The 27074-nt window shown below is 40.7% G+C and overlaps 5 protein-coding genes and 1 pseudogene across 5 annotated transcripts; all 6 read left to right on the forward strand.

The window, feature by feature from the left end:
• The first annotated feature begins 638 nt into the window (after nt 1-638).
• LOC139222838 (uncharacterized) lies at nt 639-2777 on the forward strand. Its single transcript, XM_070854723.1, has 5 exons — nt 639-693; nt 797-1465; nt 1569-1694; nt 2177-2214; nt 2620-2777. The coding sequence occupies exons 1-5, from the start codon at nt 639-641 to the stop codon at nt 2737-2739; spliced, it is 1008 nt and encodes a 335-aa protein (XP_070710824.1). The 3' UTR covers nt 2740-2777.
• Nucleotides 2778-4568: 1791 nt separating this feature from the next.
• Nucleotides 4569-6644, forward strand: LOC139222756 (signal-regulatory protein beta-2-like). The gene is made up of 5 exons (XM_070854607.1): nt 4569-4623; nt 4766-5461; nt 5554-5673; nt 6014-6048; nt 6488-6644. Exons 1-5 carry the CDS (start codon nt 4569-4571, stop codon nt 6605-6607), a joined length of 1026 nt encoding a protein of 341 aa, XP_070710708.1. The 3' UTR covers nt 6608-6644.
• Nucleotides 6645-8106: 1462 nt separating this feature from the next.
• LOC139222803 (uncharacterized) lies at nt 8107-10274 on the forward strand. Its single transcript, XM_070854672.1, has 5 exons — nt 8107-8161; nt 8265-8963; nt 9067-9192; nt 9675-9712; nt 10117-10274. The coding sequence occupies exons 1-5, from the start codon at nt 8107-8109 to the stop codon at nt 10234-10236; spliced, it is 1038 nt and encodes a 345-aa protein (XP_070710773.1). The 3' UTR covers nt 10237-10274.
• Nucleotides 10275-12066: 1792 nt separating this feature from the next.
• On the forward strand, nt 12067-14241 carry LOC139223100 (V-set and immunoglobulin domain-containing protein 1-like). Its single transcript, XM_070855036.1, has 5 exons — nt 12067-12121; nt 12264-12929; nt 13033-13158; nt 13641-13678; nt 14084-14241. The coding sequence occupies exons 1-5, from the start codon at nt 12067-12069 to the stop codon at nt 14201-14203; spliced, it is 1005 nt and encodes a 334-aa protein (XP_070711137.1). The 3' UTR covers nt 14204-14241.
• A 1882-nt stretch (nt 14242-16123) lies between these two features.
• On the forward strand, nt 16124-22384 carry LOC139223266 (uncharacterized; annotated as a pseudogene).
• A 924-nt stretch (nt 22385-23308) lies between these two features.
• LOC139223098 (uncharacterized) lies at nt 23309-25089 on the forward strand. The gene is made up of 5 exons (XM_070855033.1): nt 23309-23369; nt 23477-24181; nt 24488-24607; nt 24699-24745; nt 24884-25089. Exons 1-5 carry the CDS (start codon nt 23315-23317, stop codon nt 25001-25003), a joined length of 1047 nt encoding a protein of 348 aa, XP_070711134.1. The 5' UTR covers nt 23309-23314; the 3' UTR covers nt 25004-25089.
• The last annotated feature ends 1985 nt before the right edge of the window (nt 25090-27074 follow it).

Here is a 27074-nt window from a genome sequence, read left to right on the forward strand (position 1 = left end):
GGCCAACATTTCTAGAAATCTTTTTTTTGTATCAGTCTTAAGTAATATTCAAATTTTCTGAGATACTAAATTTGGATTTTTCATTAGTTGTCAGTTATAATCATCAAAATTAAAAGAAATAAACACTTGAAATATATCAGTCTGTGTGTAATGAATGAATATAATGTACAAATTTCACTTTTTGAATGGAATTACTGAAATAAATCAACTTTTTCATGATATTCTAACTATATGACCAGCACCTGTATATGGGCTGTCTGTATTGATTATGGATATAACAGCCACCGCTGATTTGTGGGGAGAATATAGAGCAACCACAATGCTCATGCTTAATGCTACATACAAAACGTACAAGCAATGTGATGAGTTATTTTGGATACAAACTTACCATTAACAGGACATTAATTAAGTTACAAAATCCTGACTGCATGTGTGGAATGAAACAGGAGAATTACGAGTGGAAGATCTGTTTTAAGCACGTAGATGTTGATGCATTGAAGGCAGCAGTGAAAATGTTTTCAATGTTTCCAAATCAGCATCTTAGGTGGTACTAACCACTTGGGTGGTTAGCCAATCAGACAGAGTGTCCTCTCTGTAGAGTAGAGGTTCAGTTCATTCAGCACGGCATTACGAGCACAATGACACCTCTGAGGTTTGCTTTGTGTCTGACTTATCTGTTCTTGGGAGGATTAGGTAAGTTGTAAATGTGTTTGAATACATAATTTCATTATTTACTAGGATTACTTTTTTTATTTGATTGATTGAATTGCTCTTTGTGGATCTATTTTCTCCTCAGCGCAGATCACTGATTTGAGCTCGTCTATACATGTGCGTCAAACTGGTGGTTTTTATTCAGCTAACGTTGGTGACAGCGTGACTTTGAGATGTTTCGATGAAGCAAGGACTGTTTACTGGTATAAGCAAACTCTAGGACAGAAACTGAGGATCATCTCTTCATTATATAAACATGATAAAAGTGGCACCTTCCATAATGAATTCAAGAACAATTCACGTTTCACACTAGACGCAGGGATTGGTAAATATCACCTGATAATCTCCGATTTAGGCACTTCAGACTCAGCCACTTATTACTGTGCAGGAGGCTATGGATATGATTTAGAATTTTCACAGAGTATTACAGTCAGTGTAAAGGGTCCAGGTTTGAACATCCCAGCTTTGGTCCATCAGTCAGCATCTGAGACCATCCAGCCAGGAGGCTCTGAGACTCTGAACTGTACAGTACACACTGGGAACTGTGATGGAGAACACAGGGTTTACTGGTTCAGACACTCTGAGGAATCTCATCCAGGACTCATTTACACCCACGGAGGCAGAGAGGATCACACCTGTGTGTACAACCTGCCAATGGAGAGTCTGAATCTTTCTCATGCTGGGACCTACTACTGTGCTGTGGCCTCATGTGGTCACGTCGTGTTTGGAAAAGAGAGAAAGCTGGATTTGGAGGGTTAGTAATTTTGTAGCACATGTTTCATACATACTGTGGTGCTGATTACTGCCTTCTCAGTATTCTACAGCTCTGAAATGTCTCCCATTGTCAGGATCAGCAGATGAACCCCACTCTTTTGTCTTGGTGTATTTCTTGAGTGGAGCGTTGTCATTCACCACCATCCTGGTTGTTGTTCTGGTGTATGCAGTATGTACAATCAACAACAGAAACAGCTGCCAATGTGCAGGTAGGCTAACTGTCATTTACACCTTTGATAGTATATATTGATATACTTCATAGTGGAGACACAGCTATTTGAAGTTGGAATGAGTTATAAAGCTGACCAAAACAAGACAAGACTGTTGGAAACTGACATATTCTACCATGCCGATAATATCCACAAAGATAATCATTCCATGGTTTACCAATGAGTGAATCAGCAATGAACTCGTACAATAGATTTGTCATCAACAATTTGTGGAAAACTGTCCCTGTGAACTCAAATATGAACTAAAGACGCCATAAGTTGATGGAGGCTTTACAGTCTTAAATGATGCTGATGTTACAGTATGAAGTGGATTTAGTGTGGGTTTTTATTGATTCGTTCATGGTTCGTTTTCCATCATAATCAAGTAGAATATTAGTCAAAAAATACAGAAGTTAAAAGATTTGGTCTCAGCACCAGCTTAGTGAATATTCAAAGGTCTCATTGTGTTTTTTCTTAACCAGACTCAAGATCTTCAGCTGCCTTGAATCCAAATGAAATGGTGAGTATTTGTTAAACACTGTATATTACAGCATGACAGATAAAGTATAGGGGACGGAAAAAGGAACACTTTTCGATTCACTACAATATATCTAAAAATACAGACTGCATGCAGTAGCTGTTAGGTTTTACTGACCTGTAACCTGCACTCTGAAGAAACTATGAGTCTTTGGTTCTATGTTCCGCCTTGCATTTCCACTGTGAGAGGTGCTGTAATGGAACAGGTGTGCTGTTGTGTGTTGAGTGGTATGTGTATCAGACAAGTGACGTGTATTAATCAGAATCAGAATCAGAATTACTTTAATAATCCCCAGGGGGAAATTGCATTTTGTTACACACAGCTCCAAAAGAATAAGAGCTGTATTAATATGGTGATTAAATGTTAGAATTGTGTTTTTGTCTGCAGGATCACCAAGATTCAGACAACCTCCATTACACTGCTTTGAGGGAACCCAGGGTCAACAGATCAGCAAGACAGAGGGATGACACACAAGATGACTGTGTGTACTCCAGTGTGAAGCAGTAGAGCTGAAAATGTTTCATTTGTTTTTGTATAAGGATATGTCTAATGTATTTTTTATGGAAGATGATCATTGCTGTCAGATTTGACCTCACTGTAAAGTCTTACCTTGTAATAAACTTTAGGCAGCCACGCTTTCTTGATACAGTCGAATGTGCTGTTTTTTTACTCTCACTATAACTGAAGTGCACACATACAAACACACAACCACACACAACTTGTCTCAGTGGGGTCTATGATTCAGGTGTTAACATTTGAAAATGTAGATGAAACAAAATCAGTACACACAGTGGAGGAGGTGCAGAGAAACACGCCACTTTTTTATTTTACAAAGTAAAACCATTGATCTTTGAGAGTGTGTCCATGATCAGAGAAATGAATGCCTCCTACTGACGGAGACTGAGTGTCGGAGTTATGTTTCATTTCCTGGTCTTAATTTAAACCAAGACACTGGCACAGTGGACACACTGGAAGATGAGTTGATTGCTTGTGAAAAAATATATGGGTTTTTTAGTTCAGGTGTGATTTCTCTTTCTCCCAACATTTCCCTCCAAAAGCATTTTGATATTTGCTCCCTAGTTAGGGGGGATTTCTTTATAGCAACATGTTGGTTAATGCTGTGCATTAATTGCTGATTGGACACCACAAACACAGAGGCATAAGGATTTTTAGCCTCTGTGTAGTCAGCAGTCAAACATTAGTTCTCACTATACGTTGGTCGTATTTTCTAGGATGGTTTTCTCTCTTTGTCTTTATGGTTTCAAACAGGAAGTCTCTGCAGTGTTTTCATGCAAAGCAGTTACACAGTATATCTCTCCTGTCCAGACTATTTTTGTAGATGATATCAATAAATTAGTGCCAAAGGGCTAAAACAGGCTTTATTAAGATAATAAATAGTGATGTAATGTATATGCAGTCAGTCATTACATTGTTTTGGTCCATATCATGTATTTAGAGTGCAGTATAACTCCATTGCCTGGAACCCTCATGACCAGTGTTGCACCTTGCTGCTCAGCCTGGGATGCTCATCATAACCCCCCACCCCGCCCCACCCCACAGAAATCACATACCTAGCCTCAGTACTGTAGTGATCACAAAGCTGCTTGTGTGCATGTGTGTGTTGAGAAGGAGATAGAGAGTGACAGGGAGAAGGGGAGAAATGAGAAGTTAGAAATGTACTATTGCACACAATGTTTCTAGAAGTTATTATTAACTCCCTCAGAGCACTGCTTTGTCATTTTTTGTCATGCATCTTTAGAGGACACATGTTAGCAACAAGTGATTAAATAATTTCATATGAGGCAGTGCCAACTGATCAAACAGTCATGTGAAGGGGGGTGTTTATGGTCTGAGTCTTGTCCCTCCTCCTCACAGCACATTCTAGCCACAACCAGGGGTGACACACTGACACTGACACACCTAGCTTTGTGCATTTAAGGCTGCTAAAGGTTACTACAAGGCCCCTTGACTTATTCATACAGCAGGCAAATGTGTAGTTTTCTCATATTCATCGCAGAAAATTCTACCACATGAACTCTTAAACATACCGGCCTCATGTGCACACTAGATATAACACATGAATTCTGTGCACAGTTTCCTGTATAAATCATGATTAAGTGACCCTTTTGAGAACAAATCATTCCAAATTCTGCTTTTATTTCCTTGCAAACTCTCTCAAAGATAAAAAAAAAAAAAAAACGCACTGTGGGGGGGGGGGGGCACTGACCATGTGATCATGTGAGTCTTTTGTGATTGGCCGATCAAACACAGATCAGTCTCTGAAAAGTGGAGAACATGTCGCGATTCTCTCCAATAACCACAGTAATTTCAACAAAATGACACCTCCAGCGTTTGCTTTGTATGTAACATGTGTGCTCTTGGGAAAAATGGGTAAGCTGCATCTTTTCTAAGTGCGTTTTTTACTGAAAAATATTGCCTCTGATGTTTCTTATATATTCTGCAGCACCTTGTGTGTTCTCCCACTCATGGTATGAAGTGAATTGTGCACTCACTTGCTCTATTTTCTCCTCAGCTGATGTGACTGCTGAACAAACATCGTCATCTTTACGCTTCATATCAGTTAGTGTTGGTGAAGACGTGACTTTGGAATGTTTCTTTCAAAACAGTTTAACAGTGATGCTTTACTGGTATAAACAAACGCTGGGGCAGGAACTACACCTCGTGTCTCGATTCTATAAGCATGACGAAAATGGCACTTTAAAAGGTGTATACAGGAATGATCCACGTTTTGGACTGGAGACTGCCATTGGTAAAAATCATTTGAAGATCTCAGATGCACGAATTTCAGACTCTGCTACTTACTACTGCATCAGTGGCTTTTCATACATGGTTGAATTTGCAGGGGGCACTGTACTCATTGTAGAGGGTTCAGGTTTGAACATCCCTGCTTTGGTCCATCAGTCAGCATCTGAGACCATCCAGCCAGGAGGCTCTGAGACTCTGAACTGTACAGTACACACTGGGACCTGTGATGGAGAACACAGGGTTTACTGGTTCAGACACTCTGAGGAATCTCATCCAGGACTCATTTACACCCACGGAGGCAGAGAGGATCAGTGTGAGAGGAAACCTGAAGCACAAACACACACCTGTGTGTACAACCTGCCAATGGAGAGCGTGAGTCTTTCTCATGCTGGAACCTACTACTGTGCTGTGGCCTCATGTGGTTACGTAGTGTTTGGAAATGGAACCAAGCTGGACGTTGAAGGTAAGTAACTTTCTAGCAAAGATTGTCTCATTTGTTGAATAGTGATAGGAAAATGTGTGAGCTCTGTAATGTCTTCTAATGTTTATCTGCAGATGAGGTGGACTCTCTTGTGTATCTCTTGAGTGGAGCTTTAGCTTTCACTTCCATCTTGAGTGTTTTACTGGCTTACAAAGCATACACAATGTACAAGACAAAAAGCTGCAAATGCACAGGTAGGCTAAACTGTCATTCTTTAAATCTGTATTTGTATATTGGGGTAAACAAGTAACTGAAGTACTGAAGCAAAGAACTAAATGCATTGATATAATTCATTAAGTCGACCAAATTAAGAAAACTGTCAGAAAATCCACGAATCGTCATAATTGCACTGATGTATGACTTGTTGGTCTTCATTGACTCTTTCATGTTATAACACTGGCTTGTCCTCCGGTCCTTAGATAGATAAATCCTTCGATCAGCAGAGCTGTTTCATTACTTTTCGTCCAAAAATCTAGCAAAAAAGATTCTCACCACAAGTGAAAAAGGCTTTTGTTGTTCATTTGTCTCATTCAGAGTCACAAGCAAGACCCTCAGTGCCACATGCAGGGGTGAGTATTTTTATAGTGTTGAGCTTCTGTGATTGTCACTCGATTAACAGCGAGAAAACAGAGCAGGAGGACGAACACAAAACAGCAAATAGTAACACCTGTACAATATGCAGTTTAATACATGACAAAAACTACTACATACCCTTGTGAGGACACCTGCAGATTGCTGTATGAAGCGGTGGCCGATGGTCTTCGGACAAACTGTACTTGGTGCTGTTCTTGTACTGAATTGGACTATTTTGGGAGGCGTTTCCATTATTTTGTCCACTGCTTGAAATGCAAAACCACAGCAGGAGAGAGTTGGCACCTCAGACAAATTTGCATCTTTCACTCCACAAAGGAAGTTACTGTAACAGGACTGCTCAGATGTCAGGACTTGTCTATATGAGCCAGGAGACATACTAATGTAAGAATTAACTCTTTGATATTTTATTTCCAGGGCGACCAAGATGAAGACAACCTCCATTATGCTGCAGTGAGGACGAACAAGGCCAACAGATCAACAAGGCAGAGAGACCCCACCCCGAGTGAATGTGTGTATTCTGGTGTGAAGCAGTAGAACTAGACATGTTTCATTTGTACTTTGTGACGGTTCAAACCAGCGTCTAATGGATGTAAAGTTTGACATTGCAAAGCACCAATTAAATGCATTTCTTAAGCTCCAGTTTGATGTGATGGAGGTGCCATATTTCCACTCTCACTACACTTGTAGTCAAGAACACAAGCACACATTACTGATGTCTGCGGTGACTTTGGACTCAGACACTACAGAGAGAAAAATCAATATGAAAGGAAAGTTAGCATCACATTGCTAAGGGCATGAACAGCTTTTTAGTTCACAAAGCAAAACCTTCGTCATTGACAGTCCGTACACGTGAAAGGTCAAACTCCCAGCAGCAGCATCTCAGAATCAAAGGGACACAATCGTTACGGCATTGCAGACTTGGAGCATGTTTGATACAGACATGACACCTTCAAGGAGTGACAACATCCACCAACATGTGATGTTGCAGCACAAACTAATCCACCTTGAGTGGATGGATAATGGCTGTTTTTCTTCACAGGTTGTTTACGGTAAATGTGCTGATTGTAAAGCACAAACCCAGGAGACATGAGCACCATTTTTTAGCCTCTGTGTGGTCGGCCATCAAAGATTAGCTCTGAATCCATTTTAGTCATGTACTTCTAGGCCCCTCTGCTCTCTCTGTCTTTGTGGTTTCAAACAGCACGTCCCTGCAGTGTCTTCATGCACAGTCTAACTCTAGTGCCCAGACTATTTCAAAAAGATGAGACGATAATTATTTTAGCAATCAATCTGATGTATTCATTCCGTTTGTATTCACATCTGCAAACTAAAAAGAAATCACAAATATCTAAAGTAGCATTAAGGTGACCAGAAGGTCAAACAACATAACATTTGCACATATACACTCAGTGTTTGGGCTTTTTTTTTTTAAATCATGTAGAGTGCACAGACACCTGTTTCTGCCAGACAGACAGTAGTGTTACAATACAAGTATTCTTTTCACTGTTGTATCATTCGAACAGTGGTCATTATATGTGTGTTTGGAAAGCAGATGATCTCTATATAACATGTTATTTTTACCACCAATACAAGCCACCACTAATATATACACTATCGCAATATATATGGCCTGTCTGTATTGGCCATGGACATGACAGCCACCGCTGATTTGTGGGGAGAATATAGAGCAACCACAATGCTCATGCTTAATGCTACATACAAAACGTACAAGCAATGTGATGAGTTATTTTGGATACAAACTTACCATTAACAGGACATTAATTAAGTTACAAAGTAAAATGAAGCTTATAGATCCTGACTGCATGTGTGGAATGAAACAGGAGAATTACGAGTGGAAGATCTGTTTTAAGCACGTAGATGTCGATGCATTGAAGGCAGCAGTGAAAATGTTTTCAATGTTTCCAAATCAGCATCTTAGGTTGTACTAACCACTTGGGTGGTTAGCCAATCAGACAGAGTGTCCTCTCTGTAGAGTAGAGGTTCAGTTCATTCAGCACGGCATTACGAGCACAATGACACCTCTGAGGTTTGCTTTGTGTCTGACTTATCTGTTCTTGGGAGGATTAGGTAAGTTGTAAATGTGTTTGAATACATAATTTCATTATTTACTAGGATTACTTTTTTTATTTGATTGATTGAATTGCTCTTTGTGGATCTATTTTCTCCTCAGCGCAGATCACTGATTTGAGCTCGTCTATACATGTGCGTCAAACTGGTGGTTTTTATTCAGCTAACGTTGGTGACAGCTTGACTTTGAGATGTTTCGATGAAGCAAGGACTGTTTACTGGTATAAGCAAACTCTAGGACAGAAACTGAGGATCATCTCTTCAGTCTATACACATGATAAAAGTGGCACCTTCCATAATGAATTCAAGAACAATTCACGTTTCACACTAGACGCAGGGATTGGTAAATATCACCTGATAATCTCCGATTTAGGCACTTCAGACTCAGCCACTTATTACTGTGCAGGAGGCTATGGATATGATTTAGAATTTTCACAGAGTATTACAGTCAGTGTAAAGGGTCCAGGTTTGAACATCCCAGCTTTGGTCCATCAGTCAGCATCTGAGACCATCCAGCCAGGAGGCTCTGAGACTCTGAACTGTACAGTACACACTGGGACCTGTGATGGAGAACACAGGGTTTACTGGTTCAGACACTCTGAGGAATCTCATCCAGGACTCATTTACACCCACGGAGGCAGAGAGGATCAGTGTGAGAGGAAACCTGAAGCACAAACACACACCTGTGTGTACAACCTGCCAATGAAGAGCCTGAATCTTTCTCATGCTGGGACCTACTACTGTGCTGTGGCCTCATGTGGTCACGTCGTGTTTGGAAAAGAGAGAAAGCTGGATTTGGAGGGTTAGTAATTTTGTAGCACATGTTTCATACATACTGTGGTGCTGATTACTGCCTCCTCAGTATTCTACAGCTCTGAAATGTCTCCCATTGTCAGGATCAGCAGATGAACCCCACTCTTTTGTCTTGGTGTATTTCTTGAGTGGAGCGTTGTCATTCACCACCATCCTGGTTGTTGTTCTGGTGTATGCAGTATGTACAATCAACAACAGAAACAGCTGCCAATGTGCAGGTAGGCTAACTGTCATTTACACCTTTGATAGTATATATTGATATACTTCATAGTGGAGACACAGCTATTTGAAGTTGGAATGAGTTATAAAGCTGACCAAAACAAGACAAGACTGTTGGAAACTGACATATTCTACCATGCCGATAATATCCACAAAGATAATCATTCCATGGTTTACCAATGAGTGAATCAGCAATGAACTCGTACAATAGATTTGTCATCAACAATTTGTGGAAAACTGTCCCTGTGAACTCAAATATGAACTAAAGACGCCATAAGTTGATGGAGGCTTTACAGTCTTAAATGATGCTGATGTTACAGTATGAAGTGGATTTAGTGTGGGTTTTTATTGATTCGTTCATGGTTCGTTTTCCATCATAATCAAGTAGAATATTAGTCAAAAAATACAGAAGTTAAAAGATTTGGTGTCAGCACCAGCTTAGTGAATATTCAAAGGTTTCATTGTGTTTTTTCTTAACCAGACTCAAGATCTTCAGCTGCCTTGACTCCAAATGAAATGGTGAGTATTTGTTAAACATGTATATTACAGCATGACAGATAAAGTATAGGGGACGGAAAAAGGAACACTTTTCGATTCACTACAATATATCTAAAAATACAGACTGCATGCAGTAGCTGTTAGGTTTTACTGACCTGTAACCTGCACTCTGAAGAAACTATGAGTCTTTGGTTCTATGTTCCGCCTTGCATTTCCACTGTGAGAGGTGCTGTAATGGAACAGGTGTGCTGTTGTGTGTTGAGTGGTATGTATATCAGACAAGTGACGTGTATTAATCAGAATCAGAATCAGAATTACTTTAATAATCCCCAGGGGGAAATTGCATTTTGTTACACACAGCTCCAAAAGAATAAGAGCTGTATTAATATGGTGATTAAATGTTAGAATTGTGTTTTTGTCTGCAGGATCACCAAGATTCAGACAACCTCCATTACACTGCTTTGAGGGAACCCAGGGTCAACAGATCAGCAAGACAGAGGGATGACACACAAGATGACTGTGTGTACTCCAGTGTGAAGCAGTAGAGCTGAAAATGTTTCATTTGTTTTTGTATAAGGATATGTCTAATGTATTTTTTATGGAAGATGATCATTGCTGTCAGATTTGACCTCACTGTAAAGTCTTACCTTGTAATAAACTTTAGGCAGCCACGCTTTCTTGATACAGTCGAATGTGCTGTTTTTTTACTCTCACTATAACTGAAGTGCACACATACAAACACACAACCACACACAACTTGTCTCAGTGGGGTCTATGATTCAGGTGTTAACATTTGAAAATGTAGATGAAACAAAATCAGTACACACAGTGGAGGAGGTGCAGAGAAACACGCCACTTTTTTTATTTTACAAAGTAAAACCATTGATCTTTGAGAGTGTGTCCATGATCAGAGAAATGAATGCCTCCTACTGACGGAGACTGAGTGTCGGAGTTATGTTTCATTTCCTGGTCTTAATTTAAACCAAGACACTGGCACAGTGGACACACTGGAAGATGAGTTGATTGCTTGTGAAAAAATATATGGGTTTTTTAGTTCAGGTGTGATTTCTCTTTCTCCCAACATTTCCCTCCAAAAGCATTTTGATATTTGCTCCCTAGTTAGGGGGGATTTCTTTATAGCAACATGTTGGTTAATGCTGTGCATTAATTGCTGATTGGACACCACAAACACAGAGGCATAAGGATTTTTAGCCTCTGTGTAGTCAGCAGTCAAACATTAGTTCTCACTATACGTTGGTCGTATTTTCTAGGATGGTTTTCTCTCTTTGTCTTTATGGTTTCAAACAGGAAGTCTCTGCAGTGTTTTCATGCAAAGCAGTTACACAGTATATCTCTCCTGTCCAGACTATTTTTGTAGATGATATCAATAAATTAGTGCCAAAGGGCTAAAACAGGCTTTATTAAGATAATAAATAGTGATGTAATGTATATGCAGTCAGTCATTACATTGTTTTGGTCCATATCATGTATTTAGAGTGCAGTATAACTCCATTGCCTGGAACCCTCATGACCAGTGTTGCACCTTGCTGCTCAGCCTGGGATGCTCATCATAACCCCCCCACCCCACCCCACCCCACAGAAATCACATACCTAGCCTCAGTACTGTAGTGATCACAAAGCTGCTTGTGTGCATGTGTGTGTTGAGAAGGAGATAGAGAGTGACAGGGAGAAGGGGAGAAATGAGAAGTTAGAAATGTACTATTGCACACAATGTTTCTAGAAGTTATTAATAACTCCCTCAGAGCACTGCTTTGTCATTTTTTGTCATGCATCTTTAGAGGACACATGTTAGCAACAAGTGATTAAATAATTTCATATGAGGCAGTGCCAACTGATCAAACAGTCATGTGAAGGGGGGTGTTTATGGTCTGAGTCTTGTCCCTCCTCCTCACAGCACATTCTAGCCACAACCAGGGGTGACACACTGACACTGACACACCTAGCTTTGTGCATTTAAGGCTGCTAAAGGTTACTACAAGGCCCCTTGACTTATTCATACAGCAGGCGAATGTGTAGTTTTCTCATATTCATCGCAGAAAATTCGACCACATGAACTCTTAAACATACCGGCCTCATGTGCACACTAGATATAACACATGAATTCTGTGCACAGTTTCCTGTATAAATCATGATTAAGTGACCCTTTTGAGAACAAATCATTCCAAATTCTGCTTTTATTTCCTTGCAAACTCTCTCAAAGATAAAAAAAAAAAAAAAACGCACTGTGGGGGGGGGGGGCACTGACCATGTGATCATGTGAGTCTTTTGTGATTGGCCGATCAAACACAGATCAGTCTCTGAAAAGTGGAGAACATGTCGCGATTCTCTCCAGTAACCACAGTAATTTCAACAAAATGACACCTCCAGCGTTTGCTTTGTATGTAACATGTGTGCTCTTGGGGAAAATGGGTAAGCTGCATCTTTTCTAAGTGCGTTTTTTACTGAAAAATATTGCCTCTGATGTTTCTTATATATTCTGCAGCACCTTGTGTGTTTCCCCACTCATGGTATGAAGTGAATTGTGCACTCACTTGCTCTATTTTCTCCTCAGCTCATGTGACTGCTGAACAAACATCGTCATCTTTACGCTTCATATCAGTTAGTGTTGGTGAAGACGTGACTTTGGAATGTTTCTATGAAAACAGTTTAACAATGACGCTTTACTGGTATAAACAAACGCTGGGGCAGGAACTACACCTCGTGTCTCGATTCTATAAGCATGACAAAAATGGCACTTTAATAGGTGAATACAGGAATGATCCACGTTTTGGACTGGAGACTACCATTGGTAAAAATCATTTGAAGATCTCAGATGCACGAATTTCAGACTCAGCTACTTATTACTGTGCAGGAGGCTATGGATATGATTTTGAATTTTCAGAGAGCATTACAGTCATTGTAGAGGGTTCAGGTTTGAACATCCCTGCTTTGGTCCATCAGTCAGCATCTGAGACCATCCAGCCAGGAGGCTCTGAGACTCTGAACTGTACAGTACACACTGGGACCTGTGATGGAGAACACAGGGTTTACTGGTTCAGACACTCTGAGGAATCTCATCCAGGACTCATTTACACCCACGGAGGCAGAGAGGATCACACCTGTGTGTACAACCTGCCAATGGAGAGTCTGAATCTTTCTCATGCTGGGACCTACTACTGTGCTGTGGCCTCATGTGGTCACGTCGTGTTTGGAAAAGAGAGAAAGCTGGATTTGGAGGGTTAGTAATTTTGTAGCACATGTTTCATACATACTGTGGTGCTGATTACTGCCTCCTCAGTATTCTACAGCTCTGAAATGTCTCCCATTGTCAGGATCAGCAGATGAACCCCACTCTTTTGTCTTGGTGTATTTCTTGAGTGGAGCGTTGTCATTCACCACCATCCTGGTTGTTGTTCTGGTGTATGCAGTATGTACAATCAACAACAGAAACAGCTGCCAATGTGCAGGTAGGCTAACTGTCATTTACACCTTTGATAGTATATATTGATATACTTCATAGTGGAGACACAGCTATTTGAAGTTGGAATGAGTTATAAAGCTGACCAAAACAAGACAAGACTGTTGGAAACTGACATATTCTACCATGCCGATAATATCCACAAAGATAATCATTCCATGGTTTACCAATGAGTGAATCAGCAATTAACTCGTACAATAGATTTGTCATCAACAATTTGTGGAAAACTGTCCCTGTGAACTCAAATATGAACTAAAGACGCCATAAGTTGATGGAGGCTTTACAGTCTTAAATGATGTTGATGTTACAGTATGAAGTGGATTTAGTGTGGGTTTTTATTGATTCGTTCATGGTTCGTTTTCCATCATAATCAAGTAGAATATTAGTCAAAAACTACAGAAGTTAAAAGATTTGGTGTCAGCACCGGCTTAGTGAATATTCAAAGGTTTCATTGTGTTTTTTCTTAACCAGACTCAAGATCTTCAGCTGCCTTGAATCCAAATGAAATGGTGAGTATTTGTTAAACACTGTATATTATAGCATGACAGATAAAGTATAGGGGACGGAAAAAGGAACACTTTTCGATTCACTACAATATATCTAAAAATACAGACTGCATGCAGTAGCTGTTAGGTTTTACTGACCTGTAACCTGCACTCTGAAGAAACTATGAGTCTTTGGTTCTATGTTCCGCCTTGCATTTCCACTGTGAGAGGTGCTGTAATGGAACAGGTGTGCTGTTGTGTGTTGAGTGGTATGTATATCAGACAAGTGACGTGTATTAATCAGAATCAGAATCAGAATTACTTTAATAATCCCCAGGGGGAAATTGCATTTTGTTACACACAGCTCCAAAAGAATAAGAGCTGTATTAATATGGTGATTAAATGTTAGAATTGTATTTTTGTCTGCAGGATCACCAAGATTCAGACAACCTCCATTACACTGCTTTGAGGGAACCCAGGGTCAACAGATCAGCAAGACAGAGGGATGACACACAAGATGACTGTGTGTACTCCAGTGTGAAGCAGTAGAGCTGAAAATGTTTCATTTGTTTTTGTATAAGGATATGTCTAATGTATTTTTTATGGAAGATGATCATTGCTGTCAGATTTGACCTCACTGTAAAGTCTTACCTTGTAATAAACTTTAGGCAGCCACGCTTTCTTGATACAGTCGAATGTGCTGTTTTTTTACTCTCACTATAACTGAAGTGCACACATACAAACACACAACCACACACAACTTGTCTCAGTGGGGTCTATGATTCAGGTGTTAACATTTGAAAATGTAGATGAAACAAAATCAGTACACACAGTGGAGGAGGTGCAGAGAAACACGCCACTTTTTTTATTTTACAAAGTAAAACCATTGATCTTTGAGAGTGTGTCCATGATCAGAGAAATGAATGCCTCCTACTGACGGAGACTGAGTGTCGGAGTTATGTTTCATTTCCTGGTCTTAATCTAAACCAAGACACTGGCACAGTGGACACACTGGAAGATGAGTTGATTGCCTGTGAAAAAATATATGGGTTTTTTAGTTCAGGTGTGATTTCTCTTTCTCCCAACTTTTCCCTCCAAAAGCATTTTGATATTTGCTCCCTAGTTAGGGGGGATTTCTTTATAGCAACATGTTGGTTAATGCTGTGCATTAATTGCTGATTGGACACCACAAACACAGAGGCATAAGGATTTTTAGCCTCTGTGTAGTCAGCAGTCAAACATTAGTTCTCACTATACGTTGGTCGTATTTTCTAGGATGGTTTTCTCTCTTTGTCTTTATGGTTTCAAACAGGAAGTCTCTGCAGTGTTTTCATGCAAAGCAGTTACACAGTATATCTCTCCTGTCCAGACTATTTTTGTAGATGATATCAATAAATTAGTGCCAAAGGGCTAAAACAGGCTTTATTAAGATAATAAATAGTGATGTAATGTATATGCAGTCAGTCATTACATTGTTTTTGTCCATATCATGTATTTAGAGTGCAGTATAACTCCATTGCCTGGAACCCTCATGACCAGTGTTGCACTCAGCCTGGGCTGCTTATCATGAACCCCCCCACAGAGAAAACATATTTCTGCCCGACAGACAGCTGTGCCAATACACAGGCATTGCAATAACTGTTGTAGCCAAAAAGTGGCCATGGCATGTGTTAGTGATGCAGGCCAGGGTTTTAACATTACCCACACTGACCCAACCTATTATGAGAGCTTATCCACATCACCTGACCTTCACCGTCCTGTGAAATATCTCAACATCTACTGTGTGAATTGGTACTAAATTTGGTGACATTCATGGTCCCCAAGGGATGAATCCAACTGATTTGGTGATGCCTGACACTTGACCAAGGAGCATGTTGTATTTTACATTGTATATTGAAACAATCTGTTGTGCAGTAAAAGTGAAGGGGTTGGAGGATGGGCAGGCACTCAACAAATCCTAACTCATTTCCAGTTTACTAAGCCTTCATTAACCTTTTTATTTTAGACAGATAATCAAAAAAAATTGGGGTTCACAGTTTGCACTCATATTGGTGTAGTTGACAGAATGCCATTCACACAGTATGATACAGTAAAAGAGATTGAGGAAATGTTGTAATTGCACTTGGATCTCAAAGTCCTCTCTACATACCTGCTGGAAATTTTTGAGCTTTTCTGCTGCTAATGTCAATGAAAAAGAGTGACTCCAGTTGAGTATTGCGCGATTCCTATTTGTTATTACCGAGTTATTCCTGTTTTTGGTGATTTTTATCATCAAGCGCACAAGTCACTAACACCTAACTCCACATGTATCGACTCGACAAGTAAAGTAGAAGGGGCCGACGAGTGTTAGGGAAAGGGTGTTTCCAAAATAGGACATTCGGTGTCACTTCTTGTTAGCCAATCAAATGCAGTCCTCCCTCTGTAAGAGAAGAGAACGTGTGGAAGAGCTCTACATTCTTCAAGATCACTATGACACTGATTATGTTTTCTTCATATCTGATTTGTCTTTGCTTGTGGAAAATGGGTAAGTTTGTGGATATACTTGTATCATATTATATTCTTCGTTGACATAGTTTCTAATTAGTATGAGACTTCCATTACTGCATTAATGAAGTTCTTTATCTTTTTTTAATTCAGCTCTGCCAACTAATCTCAAATTGTCCATGTATGTGCGTCAAGAGAGTGGTTTTATTCCAGCAGATGTTGGCACCAACTTGACACTACAATGTTTCTACAAAGGTGATATTGGAACAGTGTTTTTTTGGTATAAGCAAACTCTGGGAGGGAAACCAAGCCTCATCTCTAGCTTCTATAAACATGACAAAAATGGCACTTTTTCTGACAATTTCAAGAACAATCCACGCTTCACACTCGATACTAAAGATGGCAAGAATCACTTGACAATCTCAAATTTACGCGTTTCAGACACAGCTACTTATTACTGCATAAGCTGCAGTGCATACAAGTTTGAGTTTGCAGAGGGCACTGTTGTCAATGTAAAGGGTTCAGGTTTGAACATCCCAGCTTTGGTCCATCACTCAGCATCTGAGACCATCCAGCCAGGAGGCTCTGAGACTCTGAACTGTACAGTACACACTGGGACCTGTGATGGAGAACACAGGGTTTACTGGTTCAGACGCTCTGAGGAATCTCATCCAGGACTCATTTACACCCACGGAGGCAGAGAGGATCACATCTGTGTGTACAACCTGCCAATGAAGAGCCTGAATCTTTCTCATGCTGGGACCTACTACTGTGCTGTGGCCTCGTGTGGTTACATAATGTTTGGAAATGGGACCAAGCTGGCCTTTGAAGGTAAGTACTGTAAAACTAAAATTTTACATAAACACCAACATAGCAGCTAAAAGGTGCAGCCAAACCAATGTTTGATTTTTGAGGTAAATACTTGCAGGTTTTAAAAATCCAATAATACTACATTGGTTGATAGACGTTTTTTTAAACATAAAATATCTTGATACACAATCCCTTCAAATTCTGGCTGGCCTGGGCGGTTTATTGTTTAAGGTCTACTAAAAGGTAACTACTGTCTCCTGATGTCTGGCTATCCACAGATGAGGTGGACTCTCTTGTCTTTGTGTATATCTTGAGCGGAGCTTTGGCTTTCACCTCCATCCTGGTTGTTTTACTGGCTTTCTCAGTGTACAAGATGAAGAAGAGAAGCAGCTGCCAATGTACAGGTAAATAGTACTGTTTTTATCTAACAGCTTGTATTCACTTAACTCAAGATGATTTTTAAACAAAGTGTTTTTCTTATGTTCAGCGTTTCAGAGTTTCAACGAAGGTACAAAATTGGTAAGATAAAACTGATCTGTTTAAGTTAACTGTCAAATTATCACTCAGACACATTTAACAATAATTATTCTTGCTTTGTTGTTTTGTTCTTATTCCTTTCATACACTGTATTACAGTTTGCTAATAAATGTTTTATAACCAGGATAACCAAGATGGAAACAACCTCCATTATGCTGCTGTAAGGTTCACAAGGCCAACAGACCAAGAAGACAGAGACGACACCAGGAGTGAATGTGTTTATTCCAGTGTAAGGCAGTAGAACTGGACATTCATTTGTTTTGTGCAAAACATTATTTTGTTAGCACCTGTTGCAGGTGTGATGCAGATTTTCTTAAAATAGGAACATTTTTGTCAACATGATTTCCTGTACATCCTGTATGATGAAGGTAACACCTTGAGGTACAGTAAAATACTTCAACAAGCCTGTGCATTTCCACTGTCGCTGAACCTGTTTTAGTCTTTCAGCGCTGCACTGCTGAAAACATGAGGTGTGTCACTTTATTTTACCGCATTTACCTCACTGCATACAAAGTTTGAGAGTCTTTTTGTAGCTTCCTTTGTGGTGTGCAGTCAGAAGATGAGGATCTCTGTAATCTCTTGCTCAGGGTTGGACATTTTATCCTCTACCCTCTGTGTGGTCTCAAGCAGGATGTCTATGTATACCAAGTTTTTTTTTTTCCAAACAAAGAAACCAAGCATTTAAAATCCTTTAACTGTTATTTTCCAGTGTTAACTAAAATGTCGACATTTTGCGTCATTTATCATTTTATCATAAATAAATCCAATCATATTACTCTTTAACAATGTGTGTGCGTGTGTGTGGTAAATAAATGACAAGTATAGCAGTGACATGACAGAAAGAGCAGGTACCGGGACCACTGGAAGCACTGTCTCCAAGTTAGTTGCGTGTTCCAGTGAAAACAGCTGGAAATTGTTTGCAGGTGGGAAGCCAGTGAGGGATTATGACCTTGTTTGTGTATTAGCTCCTAGATGACAGCTCAAAAGAGGCGGCTGGTGACTCCTTGTATCAGATGAGGCACAGGGCTGTCCTCACCCTCTCCAAACCTACAGAGTTAGCAGTCACAGGGACTATTGAGCAAAAATGAATTCAATTACTGAAATAGTTGCCTTCAAAGCTCATTTACATATTTTAGCTTGTCTGTTTAACAATGTTTTTAAAATAGAAAACAACCAGTCTAATAACCACTTAGTTCTGAACTGTACAGTTCCAGCATTTTTGTCAGTGTTGTCAAAACAGGACAGTTGATCAGGTCTAAGCGGGGTAATGTCTCAAAATGATAACGTCTAAGAATAGGGTGGTGTGTGATCTGGTTTTGCTCCCTCGGCCTAAGGGGGACATTTTGTTGTTTATTTCCTTCACTACAGGGGCCTTTGTGGTTTTCAGCAGGATGAGGAGGTGTTTGCACCCTGAGCAGACAGTCAAACTGAGAGCAGCTCTGCACTGAGACAACAGAGGTGGCTGTGTTTGTGGTGGCGTGTTGTTTAGGGTACCAATGAGACAATGAAATAAAAAAGCAGACAGATGCATTTAAAATCTTATCAGAAGTCAATATACTGCACAGTGATTTAAAATCATAATATTCAGATGAGAGTTTCTAACTCTGGAAAGTTCACAAGATCACAGCAGCTGCTACTTTCGTCAGAGAAAATATTCTACTAGAAATGTGTGCTTGCATGCATGTGATTGGCCAACACAGAGCCTTGCCAAATGACACTGATTTGCATTGCGGCAAAAGAACCACGTTCAACTGTTTTTTTCAATTTGCATACAGGCCTCAATTTGCATACAAACCAAACAGGTCCACAGACAAGGCCACTGCCCTAACGCTCCACACCGTCTCCCACCTGGACCAGAGGAATATGTGAGAATATGTTCATTGGCTATAGTTTGTCATTCAACACCATTGTGCCCTCCATAATTGTCATTAAGCTCCTGGGTCTTATTATTACCCCATCTAACTGGAACTTCCTGATGGGCGAACCCAGGCTGTGATGGCATCCTCTATCCTGTCTCTCAACACCGGCGACCTTCTGAGCTCTTCTGGTTATGCCTGACGTTGCCACGCCTGGCTCCAACACCATTACTGAGTTTGCTGACAACAGGGTTTTCATTGGCTGCAACGATGAGCTCCAATCAGGACGACAGGAGAGGTACAAGCCCCCAACCCCATCAATGGGACTATGGTGGACAGAGTCAGCAGCTTTAGGTTCCCCTTAGGTTTGTATTTGCAAGGACCTGAGTTGGACTTACCATATAGACACCATCATAAAGACAGCACATCATAAAGACAGCAAGACAATGGCTCTTCGTTCTCTGAAGGCTGAGGAGGCTGGACTCCAGGATACGCTGCCACTTCTGTATTTAGAGTATGCTGATTGGCTGCTTCAATGCCTGGAACAACTGTTGCACTGACCTCAAACATAAGACTCCACAGAGGGTGGTGAAAACTGCCAAAGCACATCACTGGGATGGAGCTGCCGCAGCTGCTTCTACACCCAGCGATGAAGGAGGAAGCACTCCCACATACCAAAGAACTTTTTTTCAGCCAAAGACCACTAAAACATCCCAAAACAGCATTAGACTTTACTGTGTGTGATCAAATGTGACATAATAAGAACTCCACTAACACAAATACCAGTAATACAAATATGCATACCAGTAATACTACTAACACACATTCTTGGAACCCCACTCAGTTGAAATAGTACTAAGAGTACTAATGAAACAACATAAGGAAAGGATAGAATACGCCCAATCAGAATATTCAGAGTCAACTCTGTGTGTACCTGATGCATTGCCTTGGTCTGTAAATATTTTTCATCAGAAATTCTCAGCTAGAAATCAATTTTGACAAGACAAAAGATATTATTATCTGCATAAAACAAGATCTAAAAACAGTGCCTCAGTACAGGCTTGGACTCTCAGGCTAGCCACTCTAGAAATACTGAGATTATTCCCAAGAGGTGCTCGCAGAGACTTTATCTTCTCAGGAAACTCAGTGGCCTTGGTGTTAGTCAGCAGATTTTAGAAACAGTGTGTAAAACTATTGTCGAGAGCACTTTAACCTTCCTTCCTGATACAGTCATCTGAAGTGTATATCTGAGAACAAATTATCCAGGATTGTGTCAATGGCCAGCAAAATAGTGAACAAACCCCAAAAGCCTTTGGCTCAGACAGAGAGGATGAGGAAGAAGGCAAGAAGCATCCTGGCAGACAGGTTGAGCTCTTGAGCTCCAGGAGGCACTATAGAGTCCTTCTAGCATCTAGAAATATATTTAAGAAGTCCTTTATCCTCAAATCAGTAGATGATTGAAGAGATCTAAGCCACTGGCATTGACATGACCTGTGAATGTGTAATTTGTGATTTGACAAGCTGGATTTTGAAGGTAAGTAACTTTCTAGCAAAGGTTGTCTTCATTTGATAAAGTTATTTATGCCCGATTCCCAATCAAACTTTGTATGATCACAGAGATAAAAGCTCTGTTTCTTATGCCTGTCTCTCTGCAAATGAGGTGGACTCTTGTCTTGGGTGGTTTCTTTGACATTCACCTTCATCGTTTTTGTTTTACTGGCATTCTTAGCGTACAACAAGAGAAACAACTGCGAATGTGTAGGTAAGAGATGCTGTTTGTATCCAGATTAATTTCACTGATATAATATAACTTTTCTTCTGTGTTTCACAACCAGCTACTGCGGAGGTAAGATGCATCGCAATAATGGAATAATTACTATTATAATACTTATTACACAACAACAATAGATTTCATAGATTTTTTTTTTTTTCACATTTCTGTCAGGATCAATAGCCTAACCCACCTACATATTTTGTTACCAGGGCTACCAAGATGCAGACAACCTCCATTATGCTGCCTTAGGCATTAACCTGCCCAATAGAACAAAAAGACAGAGGGACACCAAGACTGACCGTGTGTACTTCAAGTGTCAATGTGGATTTAGTTGTAGATTTTATATAGATTATATAGATTAGAACTAACATATTTATGGGAAACTTCAACATTGAGTTTCAACATTTTTGAGAGTATATCAGAATGACATGTGATTGACATCACACAACCCAATTACTGGGTGAATAGTGAAAATGAACTGGTTTTTAATTCATTTAATAGTTTTTTATTGATCTTCAGTAATTGAATCCTATAGTATACGCCACTTTTGGAGAAGGGCCAAGCAGTCCAGACAGACACCTTTTTAGAAACATTAGGCTCTTTAAGCTGCTTTCCATTGGTCGTGATAGTTTTGCTTAGATCTGGTTCAAACCACATATCTTAAAGAACATTCAGACCATTGTTACCAATGGTTTTAAACCAATGGTTCCCAGACGGTTGATAAAGGGTGCAACAGGGACCAACATTAGGCCCCCTGCTACTCACTACGTAAATACATTTCAAACACCACCAGATTGGCCTTGTCATTGTGGACATGCTTATGTTATCATTTAGCTGCTAGCATGGCTGTAGACTCGGGTCCAGATTCAGTCATGTTCTCACCTACTAGGAATACTTTGTTTGGTTTAGGCGAGTGGTGGCACCTGGGTAGATCATGCATCAAAATGTTGGGGTTTGCACCAGGCTGGAGGAAAGGTGTAGTTCTTTGTCCTTGCTGTCCTGGTGGCAGGCTGGAGGAATCTGGTCGCTCCTTTGTTCCTTGCTAGTTAGCAGCTCAGTGCTAACTTGTTGGTGTGCTCCTGTTGCTTTGAAGATCAGCCGGCGGACTTTGGATCATACCTGCTGGTGCTGATAAGCTCAGTTCAGGCAGGGCTTTGTGTCGCTGCCATGAAAAGGGTGGTCTGCTCTGGTACAGGCCACACTGAGGCTGGGGCTGGAGGAGAAAGCTGCAGGCCTGGAACTGGACTCTCAGCGGTCCCTGTGAGATGAGGTGCTGGTCTCCAGCAGAGCCCAAGGTGAAAGAGAGGTGGACCCTCAGAGGTCCGGAGGAGAATTGGAAGAACTGAGCTGGAACCTCAGGGATCCAGAGGCAGAGGCTTTCAGAGATGTGAGACAGCTCTGGGAGGAGAGCTGGACTCTCCACAGTCCAGATGAGACTGGTTTTGTGAGGTTGTAGGGTCACGTCTCCCACATTGGCCAATGGTGGCTGTAAAGCTGGGTCCAGGGGTGCGTTTAACACCTATGTGTGAAAACTTAAGAACTCTGGGAAACTGAGTTCAGAGCCCTCTGTTCAAAAGACAACGATACATGTAGTCCTCACCATTTTCTGGGGAAGGCCCAACACATGATAGAAATGTCAGAAACACATCCTCGCTCGCTGTGAACTCTCAAGACAATGACCTTCTTTACTCACTCATGGGCTCAATCAAACATTACTCTAAATGTCTACTAGGGAGCAGGCAGAGTAGTCCATTTAATGTCCGGTCCCAATAATTTGTGTTCTCACATAGTTTAGGGTTGCAGTGCACAGGTGAAAGGGACTTAAGTCTTGTTGCATAGCATCTCTGTCGGTGCAGTGGTCATTGTGTTTTTCCACTCTGATAAAAATGCACCTTACCTCACTTTAACATTAAAGGAGCGTGTGTTCTCTGAGAGTTCTTACAAGCACCTTGTGCTAAAACAGATCATTTACTTTTTTTCAGTGATTTTAAATCTGAATCCAGAGTAATGCTCTTCATAGTACATACCTCTAACCATATGAATTTTCTCAAGAACCAAAGTTCATGCCATAAGTAGCAGTGAACATGTGACTGTGTTTCCTATTTAGGTCATACAGGCTGGCCAATCAAACACAGTCTCGCCTGTGAAGAGTGGAAAAACTATCAATATCCTTTCATTCAGCACGGCATTTTGAACACGATGACACTTCCAAAGTTTGTTTTCTGTCTTACATATTTATTCTTGGGGGAAATGGGTGAGTTGTGTCTTTCTGGCTCATCACTCCTCACACAACTGCTGATATTTCTAATGTAATGACTGAATTCTATAAAAGTATTTGCTTTTTCTCTCATTTCTCTCCAGTTCAGGTGACTCAACTGAAATTCTCATCTGTTCGCCAAGAGCAACATTTCGTGTCTGTTAAAACTGGTGAGAACTTGACCTTACAGTGTTTCTATGAGTTTAAAGTTCCTGCAACGCTTAACTGGTTTAAACAAACTCTAGGACAGAAACCAAGGCTCATCTCTACCTTCAACAGGTTTGATAAAAATGGCACTTTTCATGATGAATTTAAGAACAATCCACGCTTCACACTAGATACTGAAAATTGTAAAAATCACATGACAATCACAAATTTGCGCATTCCAGACTCTGCTACATACTACTGCACAAGGGTTTATTTAAGCAATTTAGAATTTTCGGAGAGCATTACAGTCATTGTAGAGGGTTCAGGTTCGAACATCCCAGCTTTGGTCCATCAGTCAGCATCTGAGACCATCCAGCCAGGAGGCTCAGTGACTCTGAACTGTACAGTACACACTGGGACCTGTGATGGAGAACACAAGGTTTACTGGTTCAGACACTCTGAGGAATCTCATCCAGGACTCATTTACACCCACGGAGGCAGAGAGGATCAGTGTGAGAGGAAACCTGAAGCACAAACACACACCTGTGTGTACAACCTGCCAATGAAGAGCCTGAATCTTTCTCATGCTGGGACTTACTACTGTGCTGTGGCCTCATGTGGTTACATAGTGTTTGGAAATGGGACCAAGCTGGAATATGAGGGTAAGTTGCACATTCTGTAAATATATTTATGTTAGCAATAGCAGTTTATAATTTAGCAATAGTAGTTTCTATTTATATTTTATATTTTTATCCTCTTCTTTTTTACTCTTTGGCATTCAGTGTGGACGGCAAAGTAAGTTTTTCATTGTACAGGGAAACCCGTTTCTGCACTGTACACATGACAATAAACGCTTTGAATCTTTTTTTGTAGATGTTTTCTCATTTGAAGTACCAACTGCTACTCTCTGAGCACATTTGAAAGAAAACATACTAAAAGCTCCGTATCTGGTGTCTGTCTCTCTGCAGATAAAGTGGACGTTTTGGTATATTTCTTGAGTGGAGCTTTGGCTGTCAGCACCATTCTGGTTGTTTTACTGGCTTTCTCAGTGTACAAGATTAACAAGAGAAGCAGTTTCCAATCTCCAGGTACTGTAATTAACACTGTTTGAATCTGCTTGTGTATACTGAAAATAGCTTTAGAATAAAAGAGCTTTTTTTTCCTGTGTTTTACAACCAGAGTCTCAAGCAAAATCAAGATCAGCTCCTTCCTTAGAAAATGTTGAGGTAAATAACCTGGAGATATTCCATTTGAACTGATTTTTATTGCACAAAGCAAAATCATTTTGTGGACCTTGTTTTGTTTATTGTTTTATTTTTGTCCGGGTCCATATTGTGATATACTTTGGTATATTTTGTTAACAGACTTATCGAGACGCAGACAGCCTCCATTATGCAGCTCTAAGCGTTGACCTGCCCAACAGATCAAGAAGACAGAGGAACAACACCAAAAGTGAATGTGTGTACTCCAGTGTAGCACACTAGAATTGGACATATTTTATTTCCACTTTATCAGTAAGAGTGGATTTTTTGCTGTTTTTTCAAAATAGAATGTAAATTTAAATGTAGGCCTTGAGATGAATATAATTTTCTATTTTCCATCTGACATGATATCCCTAAACTCAAGTAAGGTTTCGCAACAGGTTCAGGAATGTGCACATTTGGGCCCCCACTCTTTTTGCTGTGTTTGTCTTTGTGGTTACAAGCTCCTTATTTTTATGGCATTGTCTTAATAAGGCACCAATCATCTAATATCTTGTGGTAATTTTTAATACATATGCATCAGCATTCAGTAGGTTGGATTCAACGATTCTATATACACGACACATGAGCTTTGACGATCAGGTTTGTCATGGATTTTCCTTAATGGCTTTTAATTAATTTCTGTATGTGCTTTTGTTTGTGCATTTTATGTCATTAAAGTTCAAATATGTATGACAGTTATTGTTTGGGGTACTGAGGCCTGTCCAGCATTTTCAAGCACATATGTTGTACCAAGGTATCTTTTAGTGTGTTGCAGTTGGCTTCTGTCTGCATCAATGACAAAGTCATTGATGCAGACAGAAGAAAGGACTAGAAAGGATATGTGTAACATTTTACATTGACCACCAACTTTGATCGTATCATTGAAAAGACCATTATGAAGCTCTAGTTCAAACCACAGTTCTCCTTTAGATGATAGAGGCTAATAGTGGTGCTTTGTGCTCACAGTGAAAACTGATCAGTTCTTAGTGTCATGTGTTGTTTTAATGATCCTATTGCAGAGCAAGGGATCGTCATCAGGCATTGCTTCATAGATTATAGAGGGAGACAGCATAAATCCTTAACCTTTTAAAATCATATTGATTCAAAATTCGTTTTAAAAGATGCCTTTAGTTCAGTAGATTGATAGTATCTTTCATGGTCCAAAACTACGTCAACCACGACTGAAATTCTTTAGCTTAATATAAACTGTTCACTGAGACATACACTACTCACAAAAAGTTAGGGATATTCGTGTTGCGAGGAACCGAGCTGGCTGGACCCACAATGCAGACTGACACAGGCTAGGGTTGGAGAATGGAAAGTTTATTGAACAGAGCACAAGGAGAAAGCCGGGAGGTGCGGGCTGGTGGAGTGAGGGACTGAACCGGTGGTGGAGATGAAGGAACCAGACCGTAGAGAAGACCAGGAGGGAGCAGGCTGGAGACGAGGGAGACAGGGCCGGGGAGGAGACCAGAAGGGAGCGGGCTGGAGACGAGGGAGACAGGGCCGGGGAGGAGACCAGGAGGGAGCGGGCTGGAGACCTGGGGAAACAATCAGACAGGGCCGGGACGAGGGAAGGAAGCAAAAAGGCAAACGCTAGGTAATAGTGAAACAAGGAGCCGTATGTAACCACGAGGGAAACGGAGATTCTGGCAGTAAGGGAGAGAGTGAACTGGGCTTAAAAAGAGTGGGGAGGAGTAGAGGCTAGATTGCTAATGAGGACCAGGTGAGTGATTACTGCAGGTGTGTGGAAAGATGACCCTCCTGATTCCACTCCGGTGACAGACAGGGGGAGATAAAACATACAAGAGGGAAAGGGACAGCAGGATCATGACAATTCGGCTTTCAGGTGAAATTTCAGGATGAACCTAAAATGCATTCTAACCTTTCCAGGTGAACTTAATGTGACCTTCTCTAAACCTTTGAATGCACATGTCCAACTGTTCAGTGTTTCAGTACTTTTTGCACAAGTTGCTGTGGTGAACATTCAGGGACTGGACATTGAGAGGGTGGAGACCCTCAAATACCTGGGTGTTCACCTCAACAACAAACTGGACTGGTCTCACAACACAGACGTCCTGTACAAGAAGGGCCAAAGTCGTCTCCACCTGCTGAGGAGACTGAGGTCCTTTGGAGTGTGCAGGACTCTGCTCAGGACTTTTTATGACTCTGTGGTGGCGTCTGCAGTCCTCTATGCAGTGGTCTGCTGGGGAGGAGGGAGCACGGAGAGGGACAGAAAGAGACTGAACAGGCTGGTCAGGAGGGCCGCTTCTGTCCTGGACTGCTCCCTGGACTCCATAGAGGAGGTGGG

Source organism: Pempheris klunzingeri, chromosome 23 (assembly GCF_042242105.1).
Source record: "Pempheris klunzingeri isolate RE-2024b chromosome 23, fPemKlu1.hap1, whole genome shotgun sequence".
NCBI classification, from domain to species: Eukaryota; Metazoa; Chordata; class Actinopteri; order Acropomatiformes; family Pempheridae; genus Pempheris; species Pempheris klunzingeri.

What these genes read in the sequence shown, in the direction of transcription:
- LOC139222838 (XM_070854723.1), top strand. Translation starts at nt 639, where the DNA reads ATGACACCTCTGAGGTTTGCTTTGTGTCTGACTTATCTGTTCTTGGGA. An exon ending in AAACAGCTGCCAATGTGCAG is followed by an intron (nt 1,695 to 2,176) that starts GTAGGCTAACTG and finishes TTTCTTAACCAG; the next exon opens with ACTCAAGATCTTCAGCTGCC. An exon ending in CCTTGAATCCAAATGAAATG is followed by an intron (nt 2,215 to 2,619) that starts GTGAGTATTTGT and finishes TTTTGTCTGCAG; the next exon opens with GATCACCAAGATTCAGACAA.
- LOC139222756 (XM_070854607.1), top strand. Translation starts at nt 4,569, where the DNA reads ATGACACCTCCAGCGTTTGCTTTGTATGTAACATGTGTGCTCTTGGGA. An exon ending in TGTGCTCTTGGGAAAAATGG is followed by an intron (nt 4,624 to 4,765) that starts GTAAGCTGCATC and finishes TTTTCTCCTCAG; the next exon opens with CTGATGTGACTGCTGAACAA. An exon ending in AACCAAGCTGGACGTTGAAG is followed by an intron (nt 5,462 to 5,553) that starts GTAAGTAACTTT and finishes GTTTATCTGCAG; the next exon opens with ATGAGGTGGACTCTCTTGTG.
- LOC139222803 (XM_070854672.1), top strand. Translation starts at nt 8,107, where the DNA reads ATGACACCTCTGAGGTTTGCTTTGTGTCTGACTTATCTGTTCTTGGGA. An exon ending in GAGAAAGCTGGATTTGGAGG is followed by an intron (nt 8,964 to 9,066) that starts GTTAGTAATTTT and finishes CAGGATCAGCAG; the next exon opens with ATGAACCCCACTCTTTTGTC. An exon ending in CCTTGACTCCAAATGAAATG is followed by an intron (nt 9,713 to 10,116) that starts GTGAGTATTTGT and finishes TTTTGTCTGCAG; the next exon opens with GATCACCAAGATTCAGACAA.
- LOC139223100 (XM_070855036.1), top strand. Translation starts at nt 12,067, where the DNA reads ATGACACCTCCAGCGTTTGCTTTGTATGTAACATGTGTGCTCTTGGGG. An exon ending in TGTGCTCTTGGGGAAAATGG is followed by an intron (nt 12,122 to 12,263) that starts GTAAGCTGCATC and finishes TTTTCTCCTCAG; the next exon opens with CTCATGTGACTGCTGAACAA. An exon ending in CCTTGAATCCAAATGAAATG is followed by an intron (nt 13,679 to 14,083) that starts GTGAGTATTTGT and finishes TTTTGTCTGCAG; the next exon opens with GATCACCAAGATTCAGACAA.
- LOC139223098 (XM_070855033.1), top strand. Translation starts at nt 23,315, where the DNA reads ATGACACTTCCAAAGTTTGTTTTCTGTCTTACATATTTATTCTTGGGG. An exon ending in TTTATTCTTGGGGGAAATGG is followed by an intron (nt 23,370 to 23,476) that starts GTGAGTTGTGTC and finishes ATTTCTCTCCAG; the next exon opens with TTCAGGTGACTCAACTGAAA. An exon ending in AAGCAGTTTCCAATCTCCAG is followed by an intron (nt 24,608 to 24,698) that starts GTACTGTAATTA and finishes TTTTACAACCAG; the next exon opens with AGTCTCAAGCAAAATCAAGA.